Genomic DNA, 14,042 nt, shown 5'->3' with positions numbered 1-14,042 from the left:
GGCCTGAGTGTTATCGCACTCCACTGCATTTTTCAGCCCGAAAGGCATGACCCTGTAACAATAAGTCCCGTCTTCAGTTATGAACGAGGTCTTCTCTTCATCCGCACTGTCCATTGGAATTTGGTGATAATCAGACATCGCATCAAGGGACGACATATAATCAAAATCGGCCGTAGAATCGACCGTTTTATTAATGTCAGGAAGGGGATAACAATCTTTTGGACAGGCCTAGTTCAGATTGGTAAAGTCTACTTCGAGGTGGTGACCGACATCAGATACCTGACCATGAAATTCCCAACAAAGGCAAGGGTAGGAATAGTCCGGGGACGACAGGAGGAAGCAAAAGCAGTATATATGGCCACAGTAGCAGAACCGAATGCAGCAGATGAGGGCATCAACTCAGAGGTCATGGAAGTCAGGGATGAGAAGAAAGAAGCGTTATTGCTTTCAATAACATGGCAGAATATAAAGTCTTAATAAACAGGATGCTGATAGCAATGGAAGCAGGAACAACCGATCTCAAAATAAGCAGCGACTCCCAACTGGTTATCAATCAAATAACGGGGGATACCAAGCAAGGGACCCCACTATGCAAAAATACTTGGCGAAGGTGAAGGCTGTGGAAGCTGAACTCGGTGAGCAGGGAAATATTCTATACTTGTCATTGGCTTTTTTGACTAACACAGGATTTTCTAACCACTGTGGGTACATAACTTCCCTAATGAACCTTGCCTCTTCTAATTTCTGCACTTCCTCTCTGGTAGCTTGCTGCTTCTCCTTCCCGAACACCCTCTTCTTTTGTTTTATTGATTTTTCTCCAGGGAGGACATTGAGCTTGTGAGTCATCACCTCAGGGTCAATTTCTAGCATGTCAGAGGGCTTCCTAGTCGCTTCGCATTGGCCCAAGCCTCGTTGCGTTGAGCTACAGCCTCGTCCCATTCTCGACAGGCATCTTCCAGAGAAGACAACTATGCCAAAGCCTCATCTCGATGAGACTCTGCTGCAACAACCCTCTCGAAAGCTTGTCGGCATCACTTTGTGCCCAAGCCAATTAAGTTATGAGGTTCCCAAGGTGACCCTGGACTGTTGTTGCCCATGAACATCTCCAATCGCCATGAGATTCTCCTCACGGCGGGCTTTTTCGATTTGCCGGTCTATCGAGCTCTGAAGGGACTGATCCCGAGCATCGATCTCCATATAAATACCCAGCACCTGGTAGAAGGAAACAACAAAAGAAGTTAGAAGACAATAAAAGCAAAGCATAACTCAAAGTGACAAAGTAACTCACCATGAGGAGCATCTATCGGAGACTGTCTCCCAACTCCTCCTGAGATCGCGACCGAAAGGCCACCTGCTGCCGGGTAGAGCAGCCCAGATGGCTGGTGAGAGCAAGGAGGCGTGGTCCGAAACGTCAGAAATCCCACCAAACATCTTCTCCCCCAACAGCACAGCAACAGAGGTCACCGCAGACCTGGGAGTGAACTCGGCAACATTGAAAAGCTCGTTGTCAGGAGCAGAGGACAACGGCTCCACGGACTGCTTCCTCTTCTCAGCAGGAGGGAGAGTAGCTGCAGGCTGCTTAGTGACATGAGCCCTCTTGGAGGTAAGACCCGCAGGAGGGACCTCTGTAAATGGAGCTCGCTTACCAGCAGCTTCTTTGAGGGTGATACCACCACTGGCAGCGACCTTTTTAGGGTAGGGAGCAGGAGGAACGACCTCGGCTCCTCCCTTGGAGGTGTCCTCAGCAGTAGGAGCGACCTCGGGATCTTCACTTACCTCTTGAAATCAAGAAGATGAACGATCCTAACGTGGAGTTTTGGAGCAACTCTTCTTCCAACTCTCCAAACTTCACAACTTTGAGTTTTTAGCTTAAAACCTTCAAAATACCATCAAAACTAATCAAATCTGTGCATGAGTGAATGAAAACATGAAGAAAACTCTACTAAGGACAGGGTCTCACCTCAGAAGACAAAAGAAACGGTTGTGTTGTAAATCTTCTGTTATGTACATGATCTGTATATGTATATGTTTTACAGAGTATGTGAAAAACCAGGCTTAACAGGTATGAATGAACCCATCTAGAGCAAGCTCTAGTTAGGGAGTACAGAGTACAGAGATAGTGCATGCACAGGTTAAGCCGTGGTTCAGCAAAGAGTTTTTATTTTCACAGAAAATGTGTGATCATGTATGAGATTTACAGGTACACAGAGAGTATAACAGGCTTGCTACGGGTTCTGGCGGCCTTAAGCCGACCTGAATCCTAGCGCCGGTGACGATCCATTTTGGGGTCGTTACAAATATACTGAAAAACATGAAAACATACTTTAGAACCTTTAAAACAAAACATAAATCTTACCCTCTAAAGATTCCGACATCCTAGATTCCACCGGACGACAGGAATTCCGGTGCCGGACTCTAGCCGGGTATTACAGGCCCCTCCTTTGGAAACGCCCTCAGTAGCAGGGACGACCTCGGCCTTTCCCTTGGAGTTGTCCTCTGCAGAATCTTCAATAATAACAGGCTCCTGGGAAGCTGGAAGGGAGGCCGACTTGGGCTTTTGGGCAGCAGGAGATCCGGAGGAACTGGGAGTTCGGCCGCGATTGGATGCCTTAGAAGCACCAGAACAGGAGTCCTTGGAGACTGGTACCAAAGTGCGGGAAGAGGCTAGGGCAGGAGGAACAATCCGACTAGATGCCCGAGGGGAAATGGCGTGGGCAATCACTCGAGTCGTGTCGGCCACAGACATACCAGCTCGGAAAGCACCCAGAGCGGTCTTCATGTTCTCCTGGGACAGGACGAAGTTCCTCGGTGGCTTGATTCGCTCCATCGGGAAGTCAGAAGCTACGAAAAACGAAAATACCCAAACCAGTTAGAAGTAAACTCAATAAAAGGCAAAAACATGGGAAAGACGGGACATTAACAAGCAAGTACCCGCTTCCCGGCAGTCCTGAAGACTGGACATAAACATGCACTTCTTGACATCATACTTTCAACTAACAGAGGTCAATCTGAGAAGGCAAATCTGTTTAGAAAGGGTCAACTGAGGAAGGTCGTTGCAGCCCGGGGGCGCAACCCGGGGGCACATCCCTCCAAGGGAGGTCTACCTGCCACGACACCCCGGGGCCCTCCTTCAGCTCTACCACGGCAAAACCCTCGGCCCAACCCTTGATGGAGTCCTTATGCCCCGAGAAGATAGACAACCCTCCTCGAGGGGCAAAATAATAGAAGCCTTAGCTAGCCCGGACCAGGCGGAAGAAAGTAGAGAACAGGGCAACCGTGGGGGAGAAACCCCAACATAGACTAACGGACTCAAAGGAGCACATGAAGAGGATTGAGTTGGGTGCAAGCATACAGGGAGTTATCCCAAAGTAGCGAAAGACCTCAACAAAAAGTGGGGAAAAAGGGAAGGTCAAGCCAAATTCACGTTACTTGACAAAGAAAACTAAGCTAAGATCCCTCTGGGGATCAATTAAACCAGAGGGAGGAGGATAGGGAAGAACAATCCTCTCATTGCGACGAGGAGCCCTAATACGGAAGAGGGGGGTATCCAGGTACTCCCGACAAAAGAAAGTCACAAGAGAGGAAGGAGTGACATTAGACTCCAGATTCATGACATCGGGAAGCCTAGGACTATCCATTATAGAGCAAGAGACGTACCTCAAAGACAATTTTGTAGGAAAGCGAAGGGGATGAAGCACATAGAGAGCAGAAGGAGAAGAAGAGTTTGGTGAGGATTTGGGATTTTTGAATATGAAAGGAGTAAAGGCAGGAAAAGGACGTTTTTTACAAGAGCAGTCCTTGGGTTGTGCGGTCATAAATAGAGTCTAGAGATTTACCCTCTCATCACTCATGTAATAACTGCTGAAGAGGTAAAGGGACAATTGATGATCGTTGGGCTTCCTCTACCCTGGGCAAGGTCGGGCCCAAGAGAGGAACACGGGCCCAAAGCCCATCAAGCCCTCCTTAAGCTGACCAACCCAACATAATCCATGATCCGAACACGCGAGGTAGACCGAGTCCACCACAAGCCTAGGTCCAATGGAAAATAATCCAGCCCGGTGATGTGACGTGAGAGAGAATAGTTGGCCCAGTCACTTCGCAGCCCTGCCCGCATGCGCGTCGGAGGAAATTAAATGGCCGCCTGGCATGGAGAGGGGGCTCTGACACGTCAGTACGTACGAACCTGAGTAACAGAGACAGGTGGCATTATAGCACAGAGGCGGTTAGACGTCACCAAAGGACAAAAAGAAAAAAGATAAAATGGGAGGAACGTCTTCCTCTCTATCTAAACTTATACTCAGACTGTAAACCATATTTTTTGGATCTTAGATCATCAATAAAAAAGCTCTAGATAATCCAATTAAAATAATAAAATTTATTTAATCTTTTTATAATACACCCCTGGTGCATGATTCATTTTATTTATTTGTTTAAAATTTTTTTTCCATATTGAATAGGTTCACTCATTCTTTGAACTTATCTATGGATATTCTAGAGAGGTTAATAGGTTATGTACATGTTCAACCTGCAGAAGAAATGAATTTGTAAGTAAAGCAGCTTAGCTCTTCTACTTTTTTTTTTTTTTTTTTTTAATCATCCCAGTCAATTCAATGGATTAATATTAAATTCTATTTGTATCGAATTGGACTACTAAAAATAAAGTATTATTAGCGAATATTTGCTCGACCTCATATAGAGAAAAAGAGTGGAGAAAAACTCATCCCAACAATTGTTCTGACTATTCTTAATTGAACACAAAATCTGTATTATCCTCCCAACTTGGTAACAGCAGAAATGTTTGCCTTTAGCATCAATAAATAGAAATCATTTGATCAATAAAGCCAAACTCCAATAGCTCAGATTAAATGCTTCATGAAACGAGCTTAAATTAATGAAGCAAAGCTATAGATAGTTTTGTCTGAGTAGAATTCTGTCAAGTTAAATTTTCTATGTCGTAATTGCTGCATTAATTTCAGTGAACATCTTGAACTACATGATACTTCCAATACGATGTCGGTGAGTATGATCATGCTCACCATTTACAGCAACCCAAAACTCAATGGTGTTTTATTCTAGCAGGAGGATATGGCAAAATTTCAATGCTTACACTTGGGGCAAGAATGGGAAGTAGTACTTGAGCGAGCACCGCATCTATAACAGAAAGCATGTCCACACCTTTGACCTCGTAGAGGAAGAAAAATTAATAAATGGAATCACATAAGGATATTGTCATAACAAGTACACAAATTTAGAAGCGATCACAATATAAAAGAGAAGAAATAAAGAATAGATATGTTTACAATTAAAATAGAGATAAAGTTTCAGTACAATAAAAAAGAGTGTGATACAAAACTTTCAAAACTAAAAACAGTTTTCATATAATTTACTTTCATATTGCAGCGAACAATTTTTTAGGTCACAATTCGGTCTATGAATATAAGTGAAAAATACAAGCCATTAACAGAAGTCGCTACCCCGATGAGAACCGGGACAAAATTTGAAGGCCGCATTGGCCCACCCACCCTAGCAGAGGTCCACTATCCCTCTCTCCCTAAACAACTTGTTACTAAATGTGTTCATATCACAAGACTTAACAAACATGAAAATACTATGACTCAGGATGAGCAAATATGCAAAAGCCTGTGGCCTTTTATAGAAGGCACTCTAATCAAAACAAAATTATCCGAATAGTTTTTGGGACCATGACACATCAGGTCACTGAGGCACAAGAGTATCAAGTAGTAAAAACATGAATTATATATGATACCCATTTGAGAGAACAGGGGAAAAACTGGAAGAAAAAAAAAAAGAAAAGAAAAAAAGGAAACTGACCTGCACTTCATATAGAAGCAGCCAAGTGATCTTTCAACGTAGTACTTGCACTTCGGACACCTCCTCCAGTTCTTCCTCTTAGCAAGATCAACAAACAAACTATCATCACCTTTCTTCTTCAATTTCTGAAACTTCTTACAATTAATCTCCGGATGCCAAGGAACCTTACACTTGACACAAAATTCTCTTTCACAGAAAGGACACACTGTATTTTCAATATGCCCTCCTGTATCATTAATCAGCAACACCGAGCAATCCTCATAAGGACAATAGAATTTCTGGGAATTATCAATCACAGACTCACATAAAGCGACACCCCACCTATCAAACACATCCTTTGGGAGGATATTGCGGCAGTAATCAGGCTCTAACACTCCTTCACAGCCTGATACTGGGCATGAAATGCTTGTAAGATTGTCATCAAGCTTGGAACTTACATATCTAACAGTGCATTCAGTACAGTAGAAGTGCGCGCAACCCATGAGACTGAAGGAGTCATTTAAGGCTCTTGATTCAACACAAATTTCACAAACGAAAGTTGGAATATCAATCTGGGAATCAAGAGACAGCAATTCCTCTGAGATTTTCATGTTATCTTTATTTTGTTGATCTTCTTCATCCTCACTGTGATATGATTTGGGTGTGAAGAATACCTCCTCATCATTGCTGTGGTGCTTTTGCACAATAGGCTTGGAGATGACCTTGAACTCAACAACCCCTTTTGGTTTCTTATGTCTTCTTCGGAATTTGTATGACATGGTAGCCACCCTGTTTCCCATCTTCTATCTTCTGCTGGATTGCTGAGAACTTGGGTTGCAATAACCTTAAAAGATTCTCCCTCCCTGGTTTTCTGCGTTCAAATATAACAGGAGATAAGGATAAAAACTAAACAGATTATAATACACTTGGCAAGGAGAGAAGAATCTACCTTTTCAATTGCTGAGGTGGTAACCACTGCTAGTGCTGAGGTATCGTTTAACTTTGGAAAGCTTCGTCGAGTAACTCCACTACCCAGCAATCTTTTTCTTAGTAGAAAAAGAAAAGGAGGGTCTTTTCACTTTGATTCAAGCCAATAGCAATTGTTACCTTACCTTATACTAAACCCGAAATTGCTTTTAAATAATTGAATTTCGAAGTCGTTGCTTAATCGGAAGGGAGACGTTGCCCTCCAGGCTCCCATCAGAGTTTCAGAGCTAACCCCGTCGAGAGGGTTAATGCTGTGCTTGGAAAGAAGCTACACTTACCTACACGAATTGAGGTTGTGATTGAGAGATTGAAATTTCAAGATATTTGTTTTAAAAAAAATTGTTTTAGTTTTCATAATTAAAATATGCCCCTACCCAAAGACAAAATGCTCAAAGTCAAATAGGTTGTTGCTCGAAAGTAGAAACTAATTGGGCTAAAAGTCAATAGTCATATTAAAGGAACCAATATGATATTTACCAATATTTCTTTTGTACAAGAAATAGAAAGTGAAGTTGATCACTATATACAAATCATCTATACATTTTCAAATCCCAATAATTCTGTATCATTAAATTATCTATTTACATCATGAAAATGGGGGCGGCTAGATTATTGCAAAAGAACGTAATCAAATTGAATGGGAGCTCATAATCAACGAACATCAACATGAAACTGTCGTGGAATCAAATTCAGGAGTAAGTGCACATCCCAACAGCTAACAGAGACATGGCACATGCAAAGAGAAACTGAAGATTAGATGGGGAATTCACATCCGACAAAGACATGCCACAAGAATAGCGCCTGGCAACTAACACCTCAGACTAGAGTATAGGTCTTCGAGGGCAGAATACAAGGGCTGGGCAGCTTTTGGTCTCTCCACGGTGCCCAGCAAAATATCATTGGTAGTGAGATAAGGATCACCATAGAATTTTAGATTGGTATCCATCCTCGTTGCAACTATATTTCCTTCAAGTGATACCCCAACAAATGCACCTGTTACATTTGCGAGAAGATATGCTCAAATATCCTAATTCCCAAATTATCAGATAGCTAAATAAATCGCTGCGGAATGCATCCTATGATTAAACAAGCTTTTAAAGTATTAGGCTTAAGTCAATGCGTAAAGCTATATCGTTACAAGTGAATAACACCAATAACTTTCATGAATGACTCGGCACTCAGGTAGAGACTAAAGCAGGATTATCGATTAGAAACAAAAATAGAATTCTTTCTAGAACCAACCAATACAAACATTTGTGTTTGTAAACCTTGTAAATTTTAGAATATAACATTTTCAATTCAGTCTTTTTCATATTTGCAAAGCAAATGAAATACACAAAGGAAACACTAAGGGTGTGTTTATTTATGGAACACAGTTTTCTGTTTTCCATTTTTCAAAAAAACCATAGTTTTCATTTTCTATGAAACGTGTTTTCTTGACAATAATAAAAAATTGTTTTCAAATTCAAAATAATATAAAATATTCATAACCTTCATAACTAATAATAAATTAAATTTAAAACTTAGCTCTTTTTTTTTCTTTTGCAGAAAATAACTTGTATTTGAAAATATTTTATAGAAAATATTTTCCAATAAAATAATTTATTTTCCATTACTTAGTTTTAAAACAAAACACACAGGTTAACACAACTCTGTTTTTCAGTTTTCTTATAAAAAGTTTCTAGAAATGTGCTCCAGTTTTTTTATAAGTGACGCCCCCTAAATTTCTATTTTGGAAATAACAAATTTTTCTTGTCTCCTTCATTAGAAAATTATCCTAATTTCATGCATCTACACAAATACATTTTCCTGTGCATGCACGCAAATACATACTTCCCCCAATTATCAATTCATGTGTATAGCACATCTACAAAATCCTGGTTTGGAAATTACAGCGACTCTTGTTTCCCTCCCTGGAAAATTATCCTAATTCTCCCCCCCCCCCAACCCCAAACACACACCTGTTCTGCATGCACAGTTAATACTCCAATTGTCAAATTGATGTGCAGAGACAACATACGTAGATAATCACCATTAAAGAAATTCAGTTCTAGATTTAACAACCATTCAATCACAAAGGGAAGTTCATATATCTACTAATTAAAAGTTAAAAAACAAAACAAAAAAAAAAACCTTGTTCAGGATAAACTACCTTTGCTACAACTGTAAGTGTAGCACATGCCTGAACCTCTATCCCCAGCCCGAAGATCTGCCTCCAGGACTCTCCCAATAGGGCCCGCTGCAGCACTGCAACCAGCACCAAGAGAAAAATGCATTCGACTACAAAATGTCTTCACAGCTTTCATATCATGGAGGACAATTATAAAGTCCATGAGCTCACCCCCAATCTGGAAAATGTATATGGGATATAAAATTCATCAATTACAATTGGAAACAGTATCACATAGCACGGCAGGAATTTTAGGCTATAAAATATCACCTGAGCACCCCATCCTAGACCAACTGAGCATATCGCAGATGGGGCAGACCATGATCCATCCAACCTTCTAGCAATGACTAAACCAGTGCCAAGTTTGTAAGCAACCAACACACCAGCTTTTGCTACAGTTAAGATTGCTAAGCCTTTGGCTCCTTTGAGAACTGCTAGAGGTATGGACCTCTCAGGATTTAGTCTAGCAACCTGTCCATTTCATATAAATAAAAGATAAAACTTTCAGATATAAACACTGAACTAGTGACAACCAATAGAGCACTCCATTAAATATAAAGAGAACCTTGATCAAAACAGAATCAAACCTGGCAGTAGCTTCTCAATGTATTTGATGCTTTGTATATCTCATGCTCCATTGACAAACCAACAGGAGCATTCAACCATCCTCTTGTGCATGTCCAATCCATCACATCATGCTTTGCTGTTTGCACAGCATTGCTAATGGTATTAACCAGAATTCCTTGCAATGGATCAAGCCTATCATAGCAGGCATCACAAACCCGCTGTGGATTCCTCTCCCTAAACTTAACAGGTAGCAAGCACCTTCCACTTGTGCATGCTCTGCAAAAGATACCACCACAAAATCGACAATGATGCCTTCCACGGGTAAGTGCTGTGAAGGGTGCAGTGCACTGCATGCACACTGTAGTAGAACTATCTGGCAGCCACTCTGGGGGTTCAGCTTCTAACACCTCTTTATATGCACTATAGTTAATCCCACTTGGTTCCAGTAGTGGAGGGGCACTTGGTATGTAAACTGAGGAATGCAGATATGTCTCCCCATTATTTTCAGAGCCAATAAAGGAAACATTAGAAATTGGGAGCCGTTGATTCAAGGAAACACTTGCGCCTTTGTTACGCCCAGTTAAAATTGCAACTATCCCACCTAAGACATTTTTCAAGTTGACCTTTGGAGGCCTAGTAATTTGCACTGTATTGCTAGAATCTTCACTTGAATCATATCCCCCATCAAGGAAGTCTTCAGACTCGAATGGAAACTGAAAAGAAAATTTTTCTTTCACGGACTCTGAGCCTACTTGGGGAGCAGCCAAAGCTTTCGTAGCAGGCCATACAGGATTACTATAGTCATCAATATGAGGGTACATATTTTTCTCCTTTTCTTGCTTAGAAAGGGAAGTGAATGTAACTTTTCCTTCAAAAGTTGCCATAAATTACACCATATATTACCAACAGTTCAAAATAACAAGTACTGCACTGCATTTACCAAAGAAAGCAAAAACCAAACACTCAATCAACTGGAAAATTAACCCATTTAGCCACAAGAAACATTACGTAATTGAACGAAGGCGGCAAAACAAATGTTATAATGAACATTCCAATAGCCAGATTACTGTCAGAAACAGAGACTAAAACATTAGATAAGAGACGTAAAGACCACTATTATTCACAAGGTTCATAAATTAACCTTGAGATTAATGCATCAAACTAATTTAGAAAGCAATAACGTTAATTACCTAACACAAAGAAAAACAGCGTTCAATTCACAAATACTAACTATAAAAATCGTCAATTCGCCTCTAGTTAGGGTTTTTCTAAACCAAACGATTACCTTTCTTCTGGGCCATCTCTCTTGTCCCCATATACTAGAATCGAAGTTCAACATATGGAGAATCCAATTATTTGAAAACGTGTGAATTGAGATTATCGAATAATACCTTCACCTTAGTGAGATGTCCAAAACGAACCGAAGCTTCGGTTTAGGGTTGTCTAATCGATAATAACGACGACGACCGCCACCACCACACATCAAACACCAAAACGCAAAAACTAAAACTAAGTTGGTGACAAAGGCCGGGATGCTTCCAATCGAGACACGTTACCGTCGTTGCCGATGAATATTCTGGTTAGGATAGAAGTTTGTTTGTTGGGCTCACGTTAGGATCCAAACTCAAGAAGAAGAGTCCTGTGTATTCGTAAAGCTTAGTTTTGGCGCACCAGCACGCACTTGCCTAATACAAAGACTATAATGCCCTCCACGAGTTATCTAGCAGTAACGATAATTTGAACGATGTTGAACGTTCCATCCCAAAAGAATACGATAATTTAAACAGTGGCGTGTTGCGGCTGGCAGAGACGTGGTGGGAAGTTCCAAGAATAGGAAGGATTTACCAAATGTTAGTTTAAATTTAAATTTAAAATTTATCTATCTGTTTAGAGGTCATCAGATTCATTAGTTAAAATTATTTCTAAATCACTTGCTCCTACACCCGTTTCCATTTTAGACCAATCGTCTTCATTATCGCTGTTACGATAAAAATCTTGAATCCATCTAATCATTATGCTCAACTAACAGAACTCGTAGGATATAATCATGCTCAGCAAACAGAACTCGATAACCGACTTACATAAATAAATTCAGGCTTTCTATAGAAAAAGGGCTAAAAAAAGCATATTTATTATTATATTATAATAATAATTTTAAAAAACATGTACAAAGTGTTTATCGCTAAGTGCGAGGTTAACATTCGATCGGTTAACATTCGATCGGTTCAGTTTAAAATTAAACTGAAAAAAAAATAAAATAAAATTTTAGTATTTATAAAAATTGAATTGAATCAATTTGATTCGGTTTAATTCATTTCGATTTTATCGATTTTAATTTTTAATAAATTTTTTATTTTTTACACTTATTTTTAATATTTTAAAATTTAATTAAAATATTTAATCTTAATATAATTTAATTTCTCTAGATTATTAAAAATAACATATTATTATCCCTAATCGGTTCGATTCGGTTTTTTTGATTTTTTTTATTAAAATTGAACCGAACTGAAATAATCAAAAATTTTAAAATTAAAAATCAAATCGAACCAAATTGAATAAAAAATCAAACTGAATTTTAAAATTAATTTAATTTAATCAATTTTTTCAATTTAAATCGAATACTGCTCAATCCTACTCTCATCAATGTTTTTCTTAAATAAAAACTTAAAAGGCTGGCATAGGAATTGTTTTTAATTTTTTTATAACCTTCGCACCACAAGTTACCAATTTACCAAAAAAAACAAGTGCACCAAGACCTGCTGTCCATCAGAAGGGCGTCATGTCTCTCTCTCTTACTCTAATTCTTATTTCACAAATATTTTATTTATCTCTCCCCTCCTCACAAACATTTTTTTAAAACACTTGTTTAACAAAAAAAATTCAATAAATTCCATCACAAGGATTTTGTAATAGTTAGTCGCTTTTTTTAAAAGATAAATTCATTGAAAGTCTTATAATATTAGAAAGTAATTCATTATAGGGTTATTAAACTACTCAATATAAATACACAGTAATTCAACCTAATATTTAAATAAATTTTTATTATGGCACTAGCTCCAATGAAGCCCACCAGAGTAGAGATTAAAATTCAAAAACGATTAAAAGAGAAAAAAGCAACTAAAGCATGAATAAAGTTAGAAAGGACTTTTATTTGATCGCTAGTGCTCCATTCTAAGTTTTATTACGATATCAAATGAAAAAACTCATACCGACATCCTTAGCCTTAAAGGTCATGAACTAATAAATGAGCAGTTAGCATAAAAAATCTAAAAATTTCTTTTTTCACAGCCATATAAAAGTCACTGCATTGTAGGGAGAGCACCTCAGCTTCAACAGATAAGGACCATACTTCAAATCTCTTCTATGACTAGCTTTAGTCAAATTGTCACAAATTGGAAGAGCACAATAAATCTCACATGGATTTCTGCCAGATTTATAACAAAAAGATTAAAATCTATTTACAAACTTTTTTTAAGGGGAAAAGAGAACCCACATCGGTCAGAAGAAAGAAGCCATCATTTATTCGGTAAGGGCAAAAGAGAATTGCTAAATTGACCAAGAAAGCACTTCAAATACTCGGAAAAAAAAACAAGAAGGGAAAAAAGTGAGTATACCATGCTTTAAATTAAGATAGAAAAAGAAACACTGTTGTTAATGGTCTTTAATGTCAATAGGTTATTGCTCTTCAAAGCCTTTTGTGTAAGTGGGATGTATCTCTCTCAAATTTGCAAACATCATCCTTCATAAATGTAGAAACTAAGAAACTATGATAAGATGGATACACATTTAATCATACTTCTAGCAAAGAAAAGAATAGAATGACCAAATTATCATTATCATAAATTAATCTTTTTAATCAGGCACCTAAAGAAAGAGACTAGGATGTATAAGAGCTCGACTTACATCCTTCTAAGAACTAGAATTAAAACTTTTAGTTTATTGAGATATTGAAAAAGTCAACAATACTTACTGTCATAATACAACACCACAATTTATTACGGGCACTTAGAAAAAATTACAAAACTATCCAAGTATAACAATGCCAATGCTCGAGGGCTAAGATAAGCAAGAACCAACCAATACACCCATTTGTTAAGTAAATTCCAACTGAAATGGTGAACAAAGAAAGTTGCAATTAATATAATATAGGAAAAATAATTATTTAGTCTCTCGGGTTTATTCATATTAATTAGTTGGTCCTTAACTATCCTATGAAGGAAATCTTCCTTTTGCGTCTTTATTAACTAGTTAGTTACTATCTTCTTAGGATTTATTCATCCACCTATATTTTATATTTATATATTTATCTAATTTTTATTGGTTTGTAATCCTATATATGCAATCATATGTGGTACAATGGTTATGTCGAATAATTTATTGTAAAATTTTATATTTCAAAAATTTTTGCCCCATATAGAAAAAATACAAACTCTTCTTTTGGTTTATAAATAGTTTTTATTATTGGGCTTGTAAAGGGAAAGTAAGAGCAGTAAGGCTCGCGCGCACA

At 38.6% G+C, this 14,042-nt stretch overlaps 2 protein-coding genes across 6 annotated transcripts; both read right to left on the bottom strand.

The window, feature by feature from the left end:
- Positions 1–4,748: 4,748 nt before the first annotated feature.
- Positions 4,749–7,096, bottom strand: LOC110611285 (probable E3 ubiquitin-protein ligase RNF217). 3 transcript variants are annotated; one of them, XM_021751509.2, is made up of 3 exons: positions 6,761–7,096; positions 5,833–6,682; positions 4,749–5,182 (listed from the first exon to the last, which is right to left on the bottom strand). In XM_021751509.2, exons 2-3 carry the CDS (start codon positions 6,609–6,611, stop codon positions 5,152–5,154), a joined length of 810 nt encoding a protein of 269 aa, XP_021607201.1. In that variant the 5' UTR covers positions 6,612–6,682; positions 6,761–7,096; the 3' UTR covers positions 4,749–5,151. The 3 variants fall into 3 exon arrangements, with proteins under 3 accessions (XP_021607201.1, XP_021607200.1, XP_043810941.1); XM_021751508.2 differs by having other exon boundaries at positions 4,749–5,175; XM_043955006.1 differs by lacking the exon at positions 4,749–5,182 and having other exon boundaries at positions 5,211–6,682.
- Positions 7,097–7,242: 146 nt separating this feature from the next.
- LOC110611284 lies at positions 7,243–11,221 on the bottom strand. 3 transcript variants are annotated; one of them, XM_043955005.1, is made up of 5 exons: positions 10,927–11,221; positions 9,556–10,470; positions 9,239–9,439; positions 8,951–9,146; positions 7,243–7,791 (listed from the first exon to the last, which is right to left on the bottom strand). In XM_043955005.1, the coding sequence occupies exons 2-5, from the start codon at positions 10,417–10,419 to the stop codon at positions 7,607–7,609; spliced, it is 1,446 nt and encodes a 481-aa protein (XP_043810940.1). In that variant the 5' UTR covers positions 10,420–10,470; positions 10,927–11,221; the 3' UTR covers positions 7,243–7,606. The 3 variants fall into 3 exon arrangements, with proteins under 3 accessions (XP_043810940.1, XP_021607198.1, XP_021607199.1); XM_021751506.2 differs by having other exon boundaries at positions 9,556–10,465; XM_021751507.2 differs by having other exon boundaries at positions 9,556–10,403; positions 10,927–11,218.
- Positions 11,222–14,042: the final 2,821 nt, after the last annotated feature.

This window comes from Manihot esculenta, chromosome 3, assembly GCF_001659605.2.
Source record: "Manihot esculenta cultivar AM560-2 chromosome 3, M.esculenta_v8, whole genome shotgun sequence".
Classification (NCBI taxonomy): domain Eukaryota; kingdom Viridiplantae; phylum Streptophyta; class Magnoliopsida; order Malpighiales; family Euphorbiaceae; genus Manihot; species Manihot esculenta.
This window is presented reverse-complemented; position numbering and strand designations above follow the sequence as displayed.

What these genes read in the sequence shown, in the direction of transcription:
- LOC110611285 (XM_043955006.1), bottom strand. Translation starts at nt 6,611, where the DNA reads ATGGGAAACAGGGTGGCTACCATGTCATACAAATTCCGAAGAAGACAT.
- LOC110611284 (XM_043955005.1), bottom strand. Translation starts at nt 10,419, where the DNA reads ATGGCAACTTTTGAAGGAAAAGTTACATTCACTTCCCTTTCTAAGCAA. An exon ending in CATTGAGAAGCTACTGCCAG is followed by an intron (nt 9,440 to 9,555) that starts GTTTGATTCTGT and finishes TGAAATGGACAG; the next exon opens with GTTGCTAGACTAAATCCTGA. An exon ending in CACTTACAGTTGTAGCAAAG is followed by an intron (nt 7,792 to 8,950) that starts GTAGTTTATCCT and finishes CAAATGTAACAG; the next exon opens with GTGCATTTGTTGGGGTATCA.